At 35.6% G+C, this 22827-nt stretch overlaps 1 protein-coding gene across 33 annotated transcripts in view; it reads right to left on the bottom strand.

Annotated features, from left to right (window-relative positions):
• The window catches only part of Ptprd (protein tyrosine phosphatase receptor type D), a 1324101-nt gene that overhangs the window by 112812 nt on the left and 1188462 nt on the right, over positions 1–22827 (bottom strand). For 21 of the 33 annotated variants that reach the window (XM_076934732.1, XM_076934730.1, XM_076934744.1 and 18 more), the window contains 3 exons: positions 17876–18085; positions 10845–11005; positions 1658–1770 (listed from right to left, as the gene is read on the bottom strand). In XM_076934732.1, the coding sequence (XP_076790847.1) occupies positions 1658–1770; positions 10845–11005; positions 17876–18085 (484 nt within the window). The remainder of the gene's footprint in view (positions 1–1657; positions 1771–10844; positions 11006–17875; positions 18086–22827) is intronic. The other 12 variants (XM_076934736.1, XM_076934737.1, XM_076934742.1 and 9 more) reach the window with 1 other exon arrangement.

The raw sequence follows: 22827 nt of genomic DNA, 5'->3' as shown, positions 1-22827 counted from the left end.
TGATTCTGTGTGTGCTAGAAGTCCAAGTTTGCTTTCAGTACAGATCACATTTCACACAGAAGCTGTGTACAGCAACATCAGAGAGGAATCTCTTTCCTCAGTGGATTACTGGGGATAAGGAATGTGATCTAAGGAAAACATTACCCAATTTTTTAGGGTCCTCTATGGATTCAAGTTAGCTGACAGAGAAAGTACATAAATTGCTGGGTCCATCACAATGATGTTGAATTTATTTGGAAATAATCTGGACACTTCCATTTTAAAATGAAGTAAAGCAAAAGTTACTATATCTATTTATTTTATCAAATTGCCTTAAAGAGTACCAACGAGAGACTCAATATGGTGCAGCATGCAGAGGATTACAGTGACCCAGGAGGATAACAGATCTGCTCACTCATCTTGGACAAGTTCTCAGTTTATCTTTATCTATCATGTAAAAAGTGTATGCAGAAGGGTTTTGATTTTATGAACACTTTCACTGCCATTTATACTTATGGAGGCATATGCTTGCCTTCAAAAAGGCAAATTTAAAGAACTCTAACCTCATTTAACTCAAAATTTTAAACTACTCAACATTTGTGATGACTGTAAAGCCACCTTGAAATGTGAAAAAGCTCTTTCATTTGAAGACTTAGTAGTTACTATGCTCATCTATATGCAAAAAAATATGTTAAACACAATAAGCCATGCATTCTCACAGTTCAAAGCAATTCACTGAGAATGTGCAGTTTAATACCTACAGTGCATCACACTGGGAGTTACAGCATTCAGACATTAATTAGAAGCGAAAGAACTCTGCCAGCAGTGTGTGGTGTATTACTACAACCAAACTTTAATCCCAAAGACTTTTTAGATCAATGTTTTGCTCACTATGGGAAGGTATTACAACAGGACTGCTCAGTGTGATGTTTTTTAGTTCTCTCTACCATTTAATATTTGACATTTGATTGACATAAACAGTTTGGTCAGAAGAAAGCAGAGTAGAACTAGTCTTGAAGTAATATTATTACAAAACTACGTCTCATCAAAATACTGTATTTTCTCTGTTGAAGCACTTAATGTTCTTTACTTTATAAAAAGTATATTTTATATCTCAATTTATTTAAATGTCTCTACAGCCTGAAACCCATACTGTTCAGTGAAATTTAGTACAACTAAAAATTTAAAAGACATGAAATTGTTTATTCCTTCTATCCATCCATCCATCTATCCATCCTTTTCTTTCTCTTCTCTAATTATCTCCCTGTCTTTCTTTTCTTCCTGTCTTCACTTCCTTCATTCTTCTTTTATGGGACCATAAACATAGATATCAATCATGAAATAAATATCCCAATGAGAACAAATGCCACATTCATCTATTTACTCATGTATTTACTTTATAAGATGAAAAGCCAGACCAAACATAAGTTGTGTCACTCCCATCAAAGTGAGATACTTTTTTAAAGACTAGGACAAATTATGCATCTTTCTTGTTTCCATCCCACTTCAGATTTCACAAAGTACTTAAATTCCTCTCTACTGTACATATATGTGTATGTCAACAATATTAAAGCAAACAATCAAGATGGACAAAATGACTCAAAATTGAGTGGTATATCATTTCTCAGGACAATGCCAACTGTACTATGACATTGTGACAAGTGAAGTGGCCACTTACCTGGTGTTTGAAAGTTAAGGCGCCTCAGCTCTACTGGGTCTGTTGGGTGGTGTGAAGGGACCTCCTTACTGTTTGGTAAACTGCTCTTTCTGGACTCCGACTCTGCCCTCTTCCTATAGGGAGAAAAATCAAGATTTAAGACCTGCGACAAGAAAAACAAACAAAGAACTAACCAATCAACTATTCCTTACATTATTCTTTCCTCAACACTGGTTTCAATGTTCTTGGACAGTTTTATGGTTAAAAAGCTTTGTGACCTTGTTCAGGTGTTCTTCTGTTAGCTTATAGGGGCTCTTCAGTTTCACAAGTTCTGCCAATTTCGATGATCTTTTCAGTTTGGGGGACTAAATAATTAATTCAGCTCATCTGCATTTGTATTTGCAAGGGGCACTGTTAAGGTGTTACTAGACTCGCTCAGAAATCCTATAATAGTAGTATTTGTGGTGAATAGAATTCTATGCCTCTAGAAGACAAAAGTAACATTTTACCATAAGAAAATTGTCTGACCTCAAAGTAAACAATTTAATCTACCTTCCCCTATTCTCTTTCTCTCTCTTTTTAATATGTAACTGGCAACTAGGAAGCAGACCTATTGGGGCAACTGAAGAAAATGCATGTCGAAAATTTTGTTATCTTAAATGCATAGGAGGAGAGTCAGGACAACAAAAAAATGTTTCCGCCCTTTCTCACATTGAGAAGAAAAATGACAATAGTGGCTGTATACAGTAGTAATAAGTAAAAATCTTTATTATTTTGTTAATGTCAATCAATCACAGAAAGACAAGAAAAATTAATTTGGTTTTATAGAATTGCCAATTCCCATGATGATTATTCAAGACAATAAGTTTTTCTACAAATTTGATTCTTCACATAATTCACCTTTTCCCTCTTTCAATGCTGACCTACTTAGATGTACTTTCTTAAACTGCCACAATGGAATTTAAACAAAGTTTTAAGTAAGAAATGTTAGGATTTTTCCATAAAATTCATTTATCCATTTTCTTCCAAACCCAAATAATTTCTTTTAGAGAGTTAGATAAGAACTCCATGTAGCAAATGGAAGCGTTTTTTTTTTTTTTTTTTTTTTTTTTTTTTTTTTTTTTTTTTTTTTTTTTTTCAGATTGCCTTCTTCTAAATATTGATACCAGCAGTCTCCATGCTAGCATAGAAATGATAGCATCTCATCCTTGCTCAAAGCAAAAACATTCTTCTTTTGGAAAAGATGTGGTTCAATTGTTTAGGTGTTCCTGTATTTTTTTTTTTTCATATGACTGTGGTATATATGACTAGTAAACATTGTTCTTCCATATCTAGATTAGACAGAAAATCTTTCCTTTATTATTTACTCATCTTTACAAAATAGAAATAACCAGGGGATAAAGGGCAGACTGACACAAAGAGGATGTGTACTTGATTAACAGAAATTTAATGTATTAGTGAAATATCCTTGATGTGATGCATTTTCTTTGATGGGTCCTATTAGGCACCTTGCTCTTTAAGTACCTTGGATTAAACTATCTCAGGACTTTATTTTCCTAACTAAAGGTGTCATGGACAGCCTTAGTAAAGAAGTATTGCCAAGCCAAGCCACAGTGTCAATCTGAGGAGTATGCTGATTCTGAATTGTGCCCAAAATATTGGCACCTCCAGTTACATGGAATAGAAAATAAAAATGAACAGAGGAACTGGACGATTGGTGAGAGCAATGAAAAAGAAGACAACTTAGAACCTATATGAAAAGAAGGACTGGTTGATCAATTTCAGGGTAGCAAATGTCACTGCAATCATGCAATGGGTATCAGTCTCATAATGTTGAGACACTTGTTTTATTGTTGAAGATGTTACATTTCCATGGCTTAATAAATGTAAAGGAGTTCAGCTAAGCAGTTGATCTCAGAGGAAACCCATAGCTTGTCTTTTTATGTCATTTATCAGTGCTTTTCCCAGGCGTGGGTCTTTGTGGGAAGTAGGCACACTTGTTTATTGATGCGCCAGATGTAATGACTAAAACCTACACCTTTCTTCTGTTCCAAAATAACTCTGCTGCTACTTATTCAAGGGTATGGAAAACAGAATTAGAAATATTTGGGCAAGGAAACTGCATTACTCTTGAGAGAATTATCGAACAGCCTCTTATCTTTCTCCCAGAGGCCAGGCTGAGTGATATTGGCTATGCTGAGAGAACATTCTCTAAGGAAATTCAGCATTTTTTTTTGTCCTAGGAAAGTTGGAAATTACACCCATTGTTAGAATAGAAGCCTTAGAAAGATTATAGTAAGGGATTAAAATTACTTACAAATCATACATTCCATGTAATTGTGGTTCATGATGAATAGAAATGGGCTTCAGGATATCTAATAGCTAATTTATTTTTACTATGACTACTCAAATGAGATGACCCCCAAGATCAAAGACTGTTTTAGCTTTGTTTTGATGAAAACCAAAGGCACTATTATGGCTCCCTATAACCATTCTACTGGTAGGTACTTATTTATTATAATTGGAGATTTTCAAGCAAACAAAGTATGTCTAAGGAAGAGTGAGAAGAAACAGTATTCATGATCAGTAACCATTCTAAGTAGTTCATGTTTTTTTTTCAGTTTACTATCCTAAATTACAAAAAGAATAGAATAGTCTATAACCAGCCTAGCATGAATGTGAGCCATAGAAATTTGTGGACAATTTTCCAAGGTTCCATCATTTAATTTTCAATTAGAAAACTACATAGAACAGTGACCAGAAACATTCAAATTTTACCTACTACTGTTTTCCTATTAAAGTTATCAAATTCTACTCCCAGTTTACTTCTTAAAATGACAAGTATATGCCATACAGAGAAAATTGTGTAATTAAGCGAAAACCAAATGTCACATGACATTCCCATTTACATGGCTCCCATTGAGGAGCCATGTAAATTTAGTTTGCCAGAGCAAACTAAATTTGCTTAGAAGATTGTATTCACAGTCTGGAAACAGGTTTTGAATTCAACTCCTTCTATAAAAGCTTTATTCTTAGTACTTAAAGAAAGTTCAGACTTTGCTGTTTTCATGTCCCTAATTACATGCTCAAATTGATCTTAATGAGTACCAGCTAACAAACCAATTTCTCATTTCTTTCAGGGATGAAAAAGAAGATGATGTCTTATGTTTCGGTCAGACTCTCTAGCACAAGTACAACAGGAAGGAAGTATAAACTGTAAAGTGCCTGCATAGTTACAAGGGAACCAGAGAACAAGAAGTAGCTTCAAAGTGCTGTGTGTTTGGGCTGACACAAAATTGTTTCAACTTTTCTGCTGTATTAATGGCTACTCATGGTGTCTACAAAAGATGACCTTCCCCTAGAGTTTTTAACAGTCCTGCCATGAAATTTTATCCAGGCCTTCTGGCCAGCACAGTGCGATCTTAGAGAAAGTATCACAGTGATTCTCAAAGTTAAGTGTGTACAAACACCAGCTGTGAGAGGTCTTTAAAACATAAGATGCTGTGTCAAAGCTGGGACCTTTAGATTCAGTCATCCCAGGTGATAATTTGGAAGTTATATTTCTGTAAAGTCCTTGGGGAATAATGATTCCAGGGTTTTTGTCACAAGTACCACACACCAAAGGCCACTGAGTGTACTGTGGGGAGGACAGCAGTAACCTCTGAGATACTTCTTTTAGTTGAATTTTAATCGAGTATTTCCATCAAGAGATATGTGTGCATTTGCATAGGTGTGTGTACATGAGTTAAAAACGAGAAAGCAGTCTGGATTCATCATTAAGTATATTTTAGCTATTAATATTACCGTTATTGCTAATCAGGGCTGGGTGACATGGAGGTAATATTGGATTTGTTAAGAGTGCTCACTAAAAGGTACAAACAAACAAACAAAACAAAAGGTCTAAAGGACAACTCACATTTCCAATCTGCAGACACATTAATACACACAAATACTCATTTACCCCTGAACACGAAACTCAGAGACTTGCTCTACTAGTTTCTAAAGTTAGTGTTAATGAAATACATTGTTTTCTTCTCATAAAGACAAAATACTTCCCTCACCATCATTTTAGTATCCAAATTGTCACCTGTATGTAGGCTCTGTCCAGCTTCCACTTGCTAGGTGGGACCATCAATTCAAGGCTACCTTTATCTTAGTTTTTCCCTACTGAGCATGGAAAGGGTTTAGTCTCTATTCCTCACCTGTCAGGTTTACTGCTCCATTTAATGCAGCACAAAATAAATAAATAAAATAAAGAAAAAAGAAAAAAAAAAAGAAAGGCTTAATGTTAGTTGGCCAATGGTAACAATAGTAACCATGACAACCAAGTTTTCAAAAGTAGTGCTCACAAGCAGAGACACATAACGTATTATTAAACAATAGTGCATCAAAATGTTTACAGGCCTTTAGTCATGAGTAAAGAGAGGCCATGAGACTATCACTGAATAAAGAATGCATGGCTTTTAATGGCACGTTTATTTACTATTTATCAAAAATTGCTGCAAAACTTAATTAATACAGCAAGTTTATGATGACCAAGATATTCAATTCTTAAGAACTCAGGAAAACAACTAATGTTCTTAATGAAAATACAACAGAATTTCATAACCATAAAGTCTTCTGCTAAGAAGTATGTTCATTACTTTACTGATATGAAATTCTGTAAATTGCATTGATCTATGTAAAATTTTGAACATTGGAACATTGAAATTTGAACAATGAAATACAGTAGCAGAAATAATTTTTCCAACACCTCTTAAAAAGTAAGGCAATCATGAATCTTTTTTATAATAATGGATGAATTACATTTTAAGTCTTGGAAAACATAATACTTGTGATTATAAATCCAATGTGCATGACCCTTTCTTACAGCTAACTCACGGGAGCATCTTGATACTAGCCATTGAAAAGACAAGACATTTCCTCACGAGGGTGCTACTTTTTGCAATCACATCCAATGGTCACTCATAGGTGCCTCCACCTGTGATGATATATTGACTATTAAAATATGCAAATGTTTTCCAGAAAGAAGTAACCTGAACAATATTCATTTGGAGGCAACAGATAAAGTGATTTGTGTTGTAGACAACGGGTACTACAGACAAGGCAGTCCACTGCTCAAAGAAAGAAAATTAAAAAATCACATTTATCTGTATAAACAAACACAGTGAATGATGACAATGATGACAATTACTTTGTTTAGTTCTTTCTATTCTTAAATGTAAAGTGATTTACCTAGCGTCCTGAATTCAAAAATAACAAACAGTCAAACAAGTAAAAAACCCAACCTGTACTTTTTAACCAATGAGTTCATCAGAGACTGAGGTGTAGGTAATCTCCAGGTGGAAGAGAAAGCCTTCTTGAGAATTTACATGAAAGGATGGAGAGTTAACTAACAGAACACTTCTACCAGACGGCTTAATATGGCTGAACGTGTATTCAGCTCTGTTTAAACATCTACTTTTGAAGGCCTGAAAATCAGGCAAATTCATATCATAGGCCAAGATGAAACTGATAGTAATAGAATAAACAGGTGGAGGAAAATAACTTTAATATTATTGAACATGTATAAGGGCATTTATTCAATGTAGCTCTGTTTTGGGTACTTGGATGACAATGAGAAATAAGAGTCAGGATAATGGGCAATTATAGAAATGCAACAGTTCTATCATCAATAACTAGAACTTCAAGCCCATAGAAAGAGGCCAAAGGATAGCCTAACGGGGGGGGGGGGGGGAGGAAGGAGCTTAGTCATAAAAGGAGATGATCAAGATAGGAGTGGCCAGGAATGAAGAACGGGACTCCAGGCAGGGTAGGCTGCTGTGTGCTGGGAGGCAGAGACAAGCAGCCTTAACTCTGTTCTGGGTATTGACTTAGATTTCTTTATGATGTATAATGGCTGTAATGATATACTGATGGTCATTTAGAAATACCTGCAAGTTGGTGCTAAAACAGTAGAGCAGCTGGAAAAGCTAAAATTAGTTGTTTCTTCTGATCTACCTCATGATTTACACACATAAGCAACAGAGAACAAGGATGAAATTGTCTTACTTCATGGGCTACAACTAGCACTAGCATATCCAAAGATACTACTACTGGTTATAGTATGCCTTGTATTTCTCTTGCCTCATATTCTGCAGGTTATTTCCTACACTGTGGCACACAGAAAAATCTACTATCATCTTGAGATATTTTCTCATCAAGTTAATATGTTAAAATATTTACTTTCTATATAAATAATTTTCAGGACATATTAGAACTAATTAATATGTTTATATATGCAGCTGTATAGAGTAGATGGATATAGAAGAAATTAGTGGCCTGATGAATTGTAACTGTCAGTGGTGGATGGATTATGGGAAGCTGGGTATATACATCACTATTAGACGCACACATATACATATATAAAGTAGAAATAATATAAGACCATTCCTATTACCTCTTTATGTTCTCAGATTATGGAATAGTATTATTTAAAAAGCTCACTTCTCTAGTTCATTTATTTTCTTTGTAAATAATGACGTTTGTGGTGTTAGAAATAAGGACTTTCTAGCCCTTCATTTGCAGAAGTTGACCTTGACCACAGGGCTCCTGATTTATATCCCAGTATTTTCCTAGGCTTTGTTAGCATCACATTTATGAATTTATATGTTGAGTCACTGGATAAATGAATTATGAAAATCTTTGCAAAGAAATTCTAGTAAGTAGTATTTGTAACACTGTAAATCTACCAATTGTAGGTTAATATTCTTCAGAGTCAGTACATGGTTTAGAGCCCTTACAAAGTTTCAGTGATACTTTTGTCACTGGTTATCAGTGTATTCTAGATATAAAAATTAAGAGAATAAAAAATTCAAATTAATAGAGTAACATAAAATAGTGTCCTTTTCCCACATCAATATAATTATTAAGAGAACGTCTCAACGCCTCAAGTCGCTGGGTAAAATACACTTATTAATATGGCAACCCATCCACTGCGACTGACTCTTTCACAAGTGATTATGCTGGGGACAGGTGTATCTCAGTGTGGCCCAGTTCTTGCTTATGCCATTGAGTTTTTTAAACATCATTTGCATAAGAATATAAAATGTTAATATTTTCTTAATTATAGTAATAGCAACAATACTTTCATTTTGAGTCATTATCAATGATATATATATATATGTATATATATATGTATATATATATATATATGAAAGAGGGAGTGAAGTACATATTATATAATTAACTTTGCTCAGTATCTAAGCTATAAAAGACACCATTCAATGAGTACAGACTTCCTCTTGAACTGCCTCATGAAAATGAAGAAGGTTGTTGGGTCTACTTAAATTTCAAGTCAGGAACATGTTTTAGTGCTGAAGCAAGCATTTCTATTTAAGAAATGCTCCATGGCCTTCAGATGGCTAGCTAAATATACTTAGCATTCGAGGATGTATGCATTTTCCAACAATCACATTAGACGATGCTCACAAGTGCACATACAAAAATGCAACTCGTTTAACAGAGTCATGAAACCTAAATAAGATACTTCCTCTTGCAGGATTAAGGAAAATTACAAATGAGCTGGGTTTTTCAAGCATATGCAGATGAATCAAGAAAAATGTAATTATAGTTTTAAAAACTTATCAAGGTTATGGCTCATAATTTATACATTTATATAATTAACTTATACATACAATAGGATTACTTACTAATTGCCTCACATATCATAATAAAACATGACATGAAAATGATTCTTACATTCTGTTCATTTTGAATATAAGAAATGTCACATGATCTGGGCTAGACATGAACCTTGAACAAGTTTTTAATTTTTGTTGATGTTTTTGTTGTTTTTTTTTTTTTTTTGATGTTGTTGTTTTAATGGCCAAATTCCAGTGTAGGATGTGACCATTTGGATAAGTATCATCCAGATAATAATAAGAAGTTTAATTTGGATTTTATTTTTTTTAAGACACGGTTTCTCTGGCTGTCCTAGAACTTGCACTGTAAATCAGGCTGGCCTGCTTGCCTCTGCTTCCAAGGTGCAGGAATTAAAGGTGTTTGCCACTACCCCCAAGGTGTAACTTGAATTTTTATAAAATTTATTCTGTCTTTTACGTTATTACCTGTAACTGACATACAGGGAGGAGAACCAACTGCAGCTTTGGCTTACATAGGATTCATAAATAGCATAGAATACACGAACATCACCTTTCTCCTACTTTTGTGTCTTATACAGAAGAGAGGTGAGAAAATACAACAGCCTACATAAGATGTACATTGGTAAGATGAGGATTGATATGACAAGGCTCAAACCATCAACTAAGAGCAGATTCTGTCATTGACCACTGATTCTCTATTATTTTAAAGCTTAATCAATTTCATGGTGGCAGTGATCTGAATGGATAACTAGGCATATTTATCTTCTTCTTCTTAACCCCAAGATAGAATAGGCAACTTAATGAATCATGATTATGAGGTTTGCTTTGTCTTTAATCATTTCAACTTTCTCTTCATGTTGGAATGAATAGAATTGATCCTTAAAGAGTTTGTCAGAGAAGGGTCAGAGATGATGAAGAAAAAAACAAGCCTATTCTATGAACATAAGTACAAGGGAATAAGGGTAGAAATGACAAGATGCTAATTAGGGTGATACTGAGACATATATGAGGACTGTGGTTACAATTTGTTTCAATTAGAAGTCAACACTTTCTGATCATCCCTTCTTAAACACTGATGTAAATTTAATAGTGAATATTTGGAATAAGATTCAGAAAAAAATGGAAAGAATTCATTCTTCTTTTCTTTTTGTAAAAATTCTTGAACCATCCAGTTGTATTTGCTAAATCATAAGAGATAACTATAGGGAAACATTTTATCCCAGGTGCACATTAGATTTATGAAATCTGAACATCTAAAAACCAAATTAAAGCTTACATAGAATGGGCTGTTTAGGTTGTACTAATATCTAGCAATCATGAAAACTGGTCATCACAGTGCATCACAGAAGATGGAAGCCGAGAGAGTGGATGTTTACAATAAAAAACCATACCATTAGCTTAATCATCTCAGCTTGCTTTAGGCATGACAAAAGCATGTTTTCCAATAATAGTTACTGGGCAGTCTTCAAATATATAATATCTACCACACAACCACAAAAATATAACTTATTCTACTAAGTCAAGGTAGTCCTCAAAGTCACAATTAAAATATAGAGCAGTCCTACCTTTTATAAAGAAGAATAGCAATCACAATACAGATGATAAACACCACCGCAAGGACAGGACCTACGACCCATATCAAGCCTTCCTCTTCATCTGTGATTGGCTGTGGATCCAGATCCATTGACACAACAGGGTCGGAGTATGGGCTGGTTGCATACATCTTCTGAGGATAAGCAGAGTCCATTTTAGTTAGATAATGTCTTTCTGAAGGGCATCTTAAGCACTAAGATGAGAGAAAAAAATTATGATATGTATTTGATGACAGGCGGATAATATCATATTGCTGGGGAAATACTGGGAAAACAGGGATGGGTTAAAAGGAAGCAAATGAAAACAAGCATATATGAGATGAAGAAGGATATTTTACAATGATAGAAATGAGAAATCTATAACAAAATCATTTTAAATGGTATAAATGACTTCAAATGTACTTTATTCATAGAATTTACAAATATAATTTTATACAATCTAAAATACCAATGAGCAAGCTTAGTTAGTCTTTCTAAGAAAATCCCCAACAACAGTCATAAGAAGCCTTCTTTTGAGTTCTTCCTGATGGTTATTCAGGAATTTCCCTGAACAGGCTACTGCTGTTGCCCTTGGATACCTCTTAGAGGTGGACTGTATGTTCCAATTTCTAAAGATAACATGCACTAAAGACATGAGACTCGGAGTACATGAGCTGGATCTGACCTGAAACTCTAGTCCTTGAAGAATAATATTCATAGTACCAGAAGTTTCTAAGGGAGGGAAATAATCAATATTCCCACTCAGATGTGATGCCTATGAACCACAGGAACCAACATGGCATGATACCTCTAAGGGTACAGTAGTAGCAGAGGTACTTTGGTAGTTACCAACAACACTCGAATTGGACTTAAGACATCTTCACAAAGAGAGAAACACACCTGGTACTGAAAACCTAGCCAATAATGTGCAGCTAGGGAAGCCACAGATTTTGAAGGAGTTTCTATAACAGTTTCAACTGATACGTCTGCAACACTATGCCTGCACCTAAAACACAGGGATCACTGTTAGAGAGGGAGCAGAATTAGTGTAATAGCCAGAGGAACAGGAAGTTTTTATGAGACAGTGTTCCCTTAAAATGGCAGAGAAACTCCATTTATAAAAATTCTAGTAATATAGCTGTCTAATACAAGACCCGAATGAACAAAGATGATACCAATAGGCATGTTAATGGAGAAGGGGGAATCTTAAAAGGCTTCTACTCTGTAAAAAGTATTAAAAGTAACTAAGGAATGTTGAGAGGGGGAGAAATCATATTTTCTAGGAAAGAGCACACAAATTGGTCATTCAATACCAAATGGACATTCTATATCAAGTGGTCATCTCTGAAAACATATTCATACAAGTAACATTAAACTGAGGAGGTTGTAGTTCTATATTTAGAATACACACATACACATACACACACTTGAAAACAATGAAAGAAATGAGGTCATGAATTTGAGAGAGAGCAAGAGGAGAACATTGAGGGTTGAAAGGAAGAGGAAAAAATAATGTAATTATAATAATGTCAAAATAAAGATTTTTAAAAAGCATTAAAAATCATTCAGTGAGCATTTACACTGTAGTAATATTTTAATTGCTATATAAAAATAAAGATAGTAGAACTGAAATAGTAGTAGTCCAAAAACTGTGAGTCTTGGTGATCTGAAATCCAAACAATTTTAATTGTTTTCAGGATATTTTACAGGTTTTTGAGTTAGGACTGTGAGAACCTAAGGAAACATTCCAGTAAGTAAGCAGGAACACTCTGAAATCAGAACCACTGTAGTTCCAAGATCTTAGACATGAGACAATCCATGTCGTGAAGTTACAGAACTTTCCCACAGAAATGGCAAACATTTCTTTAGGAAAACAAACTAGTGTCTAATGCAAAGTTAGAACACACCAGCCTTTCTCAGCACTCTACATTTTCAGGGTATTTAAGTCTACAGTTACAAAGGAGACTGCTAATATTTAAATTAGATATTAAGATGAATGTATTTGATTACGCAGCTTTTGGAAACAAAAATGATTCGAATTTAGAGGGATTTAGTAGCTTCTATTTAAATTTATGAGAGCCAATCAATTAAAAGGAACTCTATCACATATCTTCAAAACTCAGTTACTTTATAAAGAATAGGCTTTATTTCTGTAATGTCCTATTTCTGTCTATTTTGTCCCATTTAAAATGAAGCATTTTCTTGACTCTGCCCTTTTAAGTTCTTTGTTTTATTTTTCTAGTCTATAAGTCAATTTACACCCACTGGCTGCAGGTGTCTTCTTTTGATTATGCATCTGTTTTGACTTATAACTGTGACTTGTACTGTTATTTTCTCATTTACTAATTGTCTTTCTTCAGACCTTGGGTTTGAAGTATCTTTTAGACTTGCCTCAGTTGAGCAAGACTTAATAACTAACTCCCTTCCTGACATTCCTGATTCTGTATTTCACCAGATCCTTCCTAATCTTTCAAATTGCATGAGTCCTGTGAACTCACTGGCTGACATTCTGGTCCAGCATTCTTCAGTTCTGTTCTTTTTGTTCTTTATAAGGCCAGGAGATACCTGGTCTTAACTATCCGAATAACAAAGACTTTCACTTTCAGTTGCCTGGGCATTCAGTTTCAAATGAAGAGCTTCCTTTCCCTTTGTTTTGACTCCCATTTCCTTAAGTTTTCACTGTGAGAGGAGACTCTAGGTTTGATTTTGTTAGTAACCTAAGGTCAAACTGTTGGTCTCAAAGACACCATTTTTTCTTTAGAACCTCATTAGTTCTCTCTTGTCCATACCCAAAGTCTGCATTTTACTAATTAGAACTACTACTGAAGTTATCATCCTAACTTGGAACTGCAAAGCCTTTGAAAAGCTTTCTGTTAATTCCTCTAGGAAATCTGGATACCTTACCATAGTTACCAGAAGCCTTAGCACGTTTACTTTAAACATCCTTACCATATTTAACAATTCTATCACAGTGAGTTTTGTTGCTGCATCCTAAATGTTCTATCCCAGCTAATTAACATATTTGCAAGTTCTATAACATTTAGCTCCTAAAATACAACTACTGTCTAAGGACCTGCTTACCCACTGCCTTGTTTACTGGAGGAATTTAATCCTAACAAGCACTGGATAAGAACAGAACAATTTTATTTAGTCATTCACTTCTTGTTTAATGACGTTCATGAGATTCTGTCTTTAAAGATTATGTACATATATTTTGTCCTCTGAGATGAAAGTAAATTCCTGGAAGATTTGGGATATACATGCTATTTGTGTTTATTTGTTCACAGTGGCTAGCAGTCTACATTGTATTTAGAAAGTTTTCAACAAATTTTTGCTGAATAAAGTAAATGAGACAATCAAAAAAAAAAAAAAACCCTCATCTTTTCAAGAGGTTGAGAATGCTAAGACATGAATGGATATAATTTGTTCAAGATAAGCAAATTTAGTTAAGTTTTTACCCTCTTTGTCACAAACTTACTTAAGGCACATATTTTGAATTTCAGTATGTAGACCGCCTCTCAGGGGAGACCCTTACTCAAGTCTCTGGAAGTCATGGCCACCCAAAAACTCACAAGACACTGAATCTGGATGCAAACAGCAGAGGCTTTATTCGGGAGAGTTAGCTGGCTAATGGTCAATTCCTTTGCCCATGCAGGAGCTTAATTGACAAATACTGGCTGGCTGAGGGGCTTTTTAAAAGGGGAAAACCACAAGCCAGGGGAGTGAGGAGGGGGTGAGGGGTTGCTAAGGAAACATAACATAAAAATAGCGGAAAATTCCAGAGGAACCCAACCTAAGTGAGTCAGGATCATGTGGAAAACACTCTGTATACTCATTGTCAAAAATGTGGTCTTGCCATGTCACTGTGGCCTTGCCCTGTCATTGTGGCCTTGCCCTGTCACTTGCTCAACTATTTCTCAGTTGCTCCGGACACGGCCCTGCCCTGTCATCGTGGTCATTAGTTTCTCAGCACCACCTAGATGACTTGCATTCCTCTCTTCCCTTTTTGTTAGCTGGTGGTTCCTGAAACCAGCCAGTCTACATTTTTAGCTTGCTTCAGAGAAAAATTTCCATGTCCTTTAAAGTGAGGCCTAAAGAAAAGCCTATATACATTTTATAAAATGATTTTTATAAATTTTCACTGTACAAGTACAAGATCAACAAACCAGCAGAGAACACGCTCCACTGCATACTGAACTTTACTATTGCTTTCTATTTTATTTACTTCCCAGAAGAGAGGTTAAAAAGACATTCAAGATCTTCTATTTATCAAACAGATGAAAACTCAGTATATTATTTGAACTTTCTGAGATGTAACTGAAAGCAAGAGAAAGAGGAAAAAGGAAGTTTTGGAGCATGGATATATATGTATATGTGTACATATATACATGATCTGCAAATATTACATATATTACATAATAATTTGCATAAAGAACTGAAGATTGAGCTTATATACCAAAGAAACCTGATTCTTTATGTGTTTGTTTTGGTAAGATCCCTTCCATTTTGTTGGCTAATCTTAATTGATATAAGTGAGCAAACAGCTGATTATGCTGTTGAGGTAATAATCAAAATGTTCAGTCAAAATGGAAATGTAAAGATGGGCTTTCCAAAGCACATGGGACTATACTGTTAACATAATGGATCATAGTTGGGATCAAGATCTCATGGGGAAAAAAAGCCCTTAGGCCCTAGGTGAGAACCTAGATAGATGTATTAGTGCATCTCTCAACTCTCATCAGAGAAACTTCTTTTTCTAGTAGGAGGTGATTAACATAAGGACCCATGACTGGTCAGTATGCAAGATACTAGCCCTAAATGGGACATATATATCAATTATATCCCCTCTCCTCAAGGCTCAGCATCTACCATGAAAAACTGAAAGACTTAGCGATAATGAAGAGGTCAGTTGAAGAACTTTGGAAATGTCATGGGACACTTGTCTCTCCAGATGGAAGAGGCTAATTAACATTCCTCGGGGGACACTTGCTCCCCCTAGAAGGGAAAAGCTGATTAACATTCCTCAGACCACAGGGGAGGGAACCCACCTGTGGGTGGGGAAGGCTCAGAGCAGGTAGACACATTCCACAGGATGGACCAACCTTTGCCACCTACAGACAAGGGAGGTTCTTGTCACCTTATTCCCAAAAGACAAATCAGTTTAAAAAGGTCACACTGTTCTGCCAATCACATTGTGCCTAATGACTGCTGCCCTAAAAACTGTATTAAAAACTTGCCAAATGGACTGTCTGGGGTCGCCATTACTCCTTTGGGTGCGGGATGACTCCAACACGTTGGAACAATAAATTCCTCTTGCCTTTTGCATTGATTCTTGTCTTCCCGGGGTTCATTCAGTGGGTCCCTGGTAAGCTAAGGCTCGCCAGAGTCTTACAATAGTGGATGACTACAAGGAATGAGTGTTTTCCAGACATATCAACTCAGCAGTGAAAGACCTATAGAATCTCAAACAAGATAAAATCACAGCATGGTAGAAATTAATGGGAAACAATGCCCTACCCCTAGATGAAAAGTTATTGGCAATTGACATCTATTGGAAAAAACAGTCATTTTTTTTTCTTCAAGAAAGCAGAACATGAGAGTTACCCATGCCCCAGGAGATGGTAATTTGGGATAGTGAGATGACAAAATTAGAGGAATGCAGATTTCATCAGTGAGGAGACATCTGGACATGAATGGGAATGCTTGGGAGACAGCAGACTCCATAGTGCCCAAGGAAGGCATTATCATCATTCTGCAGGATTGGGTGAGATGCCTTTGCTAAATTTGTGGTTTACCTAAGTGTTTTAAGTGCATCATCTGAAACATTCCTAGAATTATATAAAAAAAAATTTCCTCTCAAGTATCTATTTCATTTTTAAAGAAAAAATAATTTCTAACATTCCATCCCCCTGATACTTTACTTTAAAAGATTCAACTAGATAAGAGAGAACATCCTGATGTATTGAAAGACAATCAAATGACATTTACACCCAAAGGTAAATGAGGCTATTTTTGTGTTCTGATTTTTCCATGGGATAATTTCTCTAGTCATCTGAAGATAGGTCTTGCTGTACAGAAGAGCACCTGATACACAGACCTTTCATAAATTGTGGGCTTCTCATATAAAGAGAACAGCTCAACTCACTTGTCAGGCCTGTCAGATATAAGTCTTGATTAGGACACAGTTAGGCATATATCTATTAAATGTTAATGTGAACTGCCACTTTAAACATCTACCTTCCTTCCAGTCTACTGTTTCTCCCCCTTTTTCTTTTATTTAAAGCATTCAGAGCAACTGAAGCATAAAATGACATAGGAGGTAGATGAATTACATAAAACAAGACAACTCATTATTAGAGTACCTTACAAATTCTTGCTCTTATTGAATTATTCTGTAACTTTCTTGGATTTTCACTGATAAAGTCACTCATACTTTCTATAATTGAATAGGCTGGTTGTACTCACCTTTCCCTAAATTCACTGTCTGGTGAAGCTGGATAGAAGCACTGTGTACTCATGGTTACAGGAGAATTAGTTAAATAACTACCCTAGTCCATGTTTTCAAACATGCTATTTTTGCTTCCTACTAAACCATATGAGCTAATGTCTCTAGGATCACGTAACTTTAAAACAGTATTTTAAAAATGCAAATCAGTTTAAACAAAGAGAGAGAGATTGAGAGAGAAAGAGAGACAGGGGGGAGGGAGGGAGACGGGGGGGGGGTCTTAGAGATTATGGAGGGAATGCTACACAGTGTGTTACATAGAAAAGTCTGAAAACTTATGTTCTATCAACTTGGTACTTCACATGGGAAATTCCTTCATCTGAGATTCTATCTTATTTATAATATAATATCATACAGAACGTTCAGTAATGCCAGAAGGACAAGCAGCTCAATGTTTTACTTCCATTAATGATATCTGATGAGAAATACATGAGGTATATGAAGGCACATACCCAAATACACATGCACAGTTGTAAAAATGAAAAGGAGTAGGAAACAGAGGCCATCATAATTAACTTACAGACTCTGCATGGTCCATCACTGCTAATACAAAGAAGACATATTCTTGTCCACTTTGGAGTTGTTTGTTTGTAAATCCACCATAATGTTTGTCATCCCCCAGGGTGAACTCAGTGGGAAGGACATCAAAGTGAGCAGCAATATATGGCTTTAATTCAACTTCTCTTCCATAACGGATGCTTCTGCGTTTTCTAGATATCTCCTTAAGCAGCTTAAGGGAAAAGTGACAAACAGAAAAAAAAAAAAACAAAAAAACAAAAACAAAACCATAAACAACCAACTTCTTGATGTCTTAGAGGAGAAATTAATCCAAGACTGGGGAGAACCTGATATACTTTGTTCACCTTTCCTGCAGCAGATCAGCTCAACTGACTCTTCATTGTGATTTTCAAACACTTGCTTAATCTCAGGTAAGATGTTAAACTGATTTGCAAGAACCAGAGTATAAACACTGGCCATTAGACCTTCACAGGAAGCCCACATAATTTCCTACAGTAATAAAATTCTTTAAAAGGCCAATATTGCATCGTATCCTGTTTAAGGAAGAAGCACAGCTTGATGCACAAAAGCCTGATCTCATGGGAGATACATGACACAATTAGTAACCTGTCAAAGCTATCTAAATGCGAAAATATTATATTTTATAGAAGATGTCACCATTTTATTATGGGATCATTTAAATTACTTACATTCTCTGAAGTCTGCAGACATGGAATCTAATGAATAACTTTGATTTACCTATTCTAAGAAGTTGTTGTCACTCATTTCCATGTCTGGCTCAGCTTACCTCTTTCATTAAGCAATTTGGAAGAGACTCTTGATTTTTTTTTTTTTTAACCACTGAGTTAACTTTTTCTAAATTTACCTCTGAGGAATAAGTATATAGACAGGTGACATGGTCAGTAGGGTAGGTAAGAATAAATTTTAATATCATGAAGGAAAGAAAACACACATATACATACATACATACTTTTTATATTTCTAAGAAAAAAGAAAATCTAAAATTAATGTTTAAGTAATTTATTGCTTTTCATTGTCTTTCCTTGGAAGAAAATCTCATTAATGATATGAGAATTGATATCAAAACAATGCAAAGTTATTTTATAGAGACTAATTGAGAAGTAGCTTCTATTTGTCTTGGGTGACTTTTGAGGAAAGTGCTCAATTTTTAGTGGCTTTTTGGAAAGAACTTTTGTTTAATTGCTTGTGAAGAAAGGGGCATGTATCTGAGGTGAAATTGGACATGGAATGTGTACCTGAGGACAAACACAATCTTATCCTGGTAAACAAAATTAAAGGACTTATGTAGATTGAGCAGCAAAACTATTATGCTTGGTTTTTGTGCTGGAAAAGATACAGTAAAAACAAACTGGTAAAATTTACTTTGTACAAAATGAATGCTGGTACGAGATGGAGAAATAGATAGCTTAGCAGTTCAGTGCTCCAGCTGTTCTTTCATTAGACTTAGGTTTGACTCCTAGAATCCAAAGAGTGGCTTACAAACATTTATACATCCAGTTCCACAGGATCTAACATGCTCTTTTTGTCTTTGTGGACACCAGCATGCATTTGATGAAGAGGGACACATGGAAGCAAACATTCATAAAATAAAATTTTGAAAAATCAAACAATAAATGCTGGCACACGCAAGGCAAGACTCGTAAGAAAATAGTTATTGGCCTTCTCTAAACTCAAAAGGTTCTGTCTCCAACCACAGGTAATACAGTGTGTTTTACACCAAGAGTCACAAATGTGCACAGCTGACTCAAAATCTAATAATATGGAAGACAGGCTTCTGGCTATGAAATAATTTGTTCCTAGGACATATATCAATAATATTTAATTTATCATGCTCTAAAAATGTGAAATTTGAGCATATTGCTACAACTAAAATTATATGAGATTTAAGGCATGTATAGATGCTCAGGGGATTAGACATGCTCTGTTTGGCAAATGTGGATGAAAATTCTATGTATTTATGTGTCTATGTAGACATCCAGGTGGACCACTTAATTATGCTCCAACTTCTCAGATGAAAGAACAGAAAATTGTCTTTTGTTGTCACACATAGGCTTACATATAATGATGATGATGGCCACACCTTACGTGAGTACTTATTGGGTACCAGACACTCTTTTCGGAAGCATAAATTGGCTTCACACAATAACCATGTAAAATAGATCACAATTACACCCAATTCTAAGTGAGAAAACTGGGTATGATAGAATGGTTCCCTGTATGAATAGACTTGATGGGCATCAAAATATTTAAACCATCCATGGGCGAGATGCATATGAGAGATTTTCCATCTAATTTTTACATAATCTAATTTTTACATAAAATCAAGAAATCTAATGCCATGTTTAAGTGCTGACCATGTGAATCACTTTTATTCAGTTAGCATGTAGGTAATTTTTGTATATCTGCTTTCATTAACATAGATGAATATCATCTTTCGGTTTACTGGATTTTTTTAACATGCCAATTATAAAACTATAATGCCAAATAATTAATATAATATCAAACTTGAAAGGTGACTAATAAGGTTATTGTCAATGTTCAGTGTATGATCGTCTATATAACTCTGGGGAAAATACACTAGAAATAATATGAATAGTCTTTTGAAGTTGGTCAATCAAAAACATTTACCATCAGTTGCTTATATGACTGTATCCCTGCTTCTACTTCACTGATCAAACCCTACCTACATTTCAGATATAGCCAGCTGTCATTATCTATCAATATCATGCCCCAAATCAGAATTCGCTGGGGTTTATTTAGAAAACATAAACTAAGTGCCTCAGGAATAAATATTGGAACAGTTTGATGATCTTTAGGTCCAGTGCAGTCATTTGGTGAAGTTAAATCTGGAATGGGACCCTGTCTCCAAAGAGTACTCTTTAGGATGTTTTCAGTGTGAAACTTTAAATGGCTTAAGTAAGTTTAAATGATACCAAAGTTAGCCACAATGCTGAAATTATAGCCACATATGACCTCATTACTTTATGACAGTGCTTTGAAGGATAGTGCAATGAAAATCTTTGGCACATTACCTCACTTGCCCTGAAATAAATACAATGAACATTGGGGAGTCATTCTGCCCAAAATTCATTACAACTATCAAGGCCTATTCTGCTCAGTTTGACCTTGAGAATAAGAATTCTAGTCTATGAATTTATCATTCAGATAATAGCTCAGACCCCCCAAAAATATGATCTCAGAATATAATTTTGAGAGTAACTCACGTAAAAAGCCTTTTTAAAATCTTGTACGGGCCTAGATGTGAGGCATATGTGAGGAAATCCCATCAGGCCATCGTTCTACTTGATGTATTCCAACAATGTGAATTAGTGAATTATAGGCCTCACTGAAAAAGTACTTGGGAAAATACATTTAAGTAAAGCACATTGCTTTCTCAAACCTAGCAGTACCAAATTCAAAATAAAATTACTAAAATGTTTTGTCATACATACCAGGTAAAATCAAGCTCTGTATGCAGGGACCAGAAACAGACTGAGTAAGCAGAAAGGGCCATAGCCAATTCCCGTTTGATCCTCTCCACAACAGTTACAAAGTATATTAGATATAATTCCAGAAGTTATATCAAGGGCTTTAGTTCCTTATCAGAAATAATTTTCATTTTCCAGTCAATGCATATCTTATTTCTTCCACCATTAATTCTGCAATGTGGTCTCAATTATATCAGTAAGAAAAGTGGGAAACAACCCATCCTGACCCAAAAGTTGTGAATTAATAAAATGTTCTTTATCAAGCTATTATACAGATTAATGCACCACAACTCAAAGGATGATTAAAATGACCCTTTGTTATGGGAATCAGCAGCACAGACCTGTGGAATTTAATTGCAACAAAGTTCAATGTCACATAGCCCTATATTTTAATCCATTAGCATTACTGTGCATTCGAGAGGTTAAAGCCGGGCTGTAAAGGAGACTCACTTTCCATTCCTTCCTATCAAATGGCTTCACATCTAAGAAAAGCGTATTATTGAAAGCATTTGATGTCCCTTTTGCCTTGGATCTCAGTGCTTTGAAAACTCGTTTTAAATAGGTAGAATTATTTATAGATTCTCCAAGTTACCTTTGCATTTAAAAATCCAATTTCAACAAAAATGTGGAAATGACAGTTCTATAACTCAGCTATGAACTATAGACTGACATGGGGTTAACTGCTTAGAGAAAGGATCCTGTTTCCTCTAACATCGTAACTGACAGAAAGCAAACTGACAACTAAGCTATGTGACCACATTACTGAAATGTGTCATTTTGTACTGTAGCCATATCACCTAATCACTAGACAGTGACACAAGCAGAGACCTGACCTTGAACTTGTCTAGCCTTATGAGCCTGAACAAATTTAACTCATAAAATACGTAGGTGAGTGTTGGGCCTTGGACGAGGTAACTCCATTTAACCTTCCACCTTCAGTCTTGTAGGACACAGGTAGAGGGCATGATTAACAAGTCTCCACCTCCAGAGATTTAAATATTAATGAATTATCAAAAGGCCAGGGGAGTAGCTAATTAAGTTATTCCCTCCCCTTTCCCCCGCTCCCTATAAAATTAAGCTCCCCTGGCTTTTGGGGAGGGGTGGGGGGAAGGGGGGGGAAGCACCTACCACCTACATCCATTTACTGTTCCATGAACAATAAAAGTCCGGAAAACCGGACTCCACGTGTTCGCCTGATCTGTCTCCGCCAGATTCTCAGCTTCTGGAACCCTGGAACCTTGCTGATGCAACCACCGACCTGCCCACCAACAGCTGCATGAATGTGGGATCTTCCAGGCGGGGTGAGAAGCCCGCCGCTGAGACCCCCGCCACCAGACTCCTTCCCACCTGCCCGCGAGATTTCTTCCCCACAGGTGAGGATGACACACACTTGTAAAGATGGTGCACATCTGCCAGTGGATGCGAGCCCAACCCCAAATCCCCC

This window comes from Arvicanthis niloticus, chromosome 5 (genome assembly GCF_011762505.2).
Source record: "Arvicanthis niloticus isolate mArvNil1 chromosome 5, mArvNil1.pat.X, whole genome shotgun sequence".
NCBI lineage: Eukaryota > Metazoa > Chordata > Mammalia > Rodentia > Muridae > Arvicanthis > Arvicanthis niloticus.
Note: the sequence above shows the minus strand (reverse complement) of the source record. Positions and strands in the feature narration are given on the sequence as shown.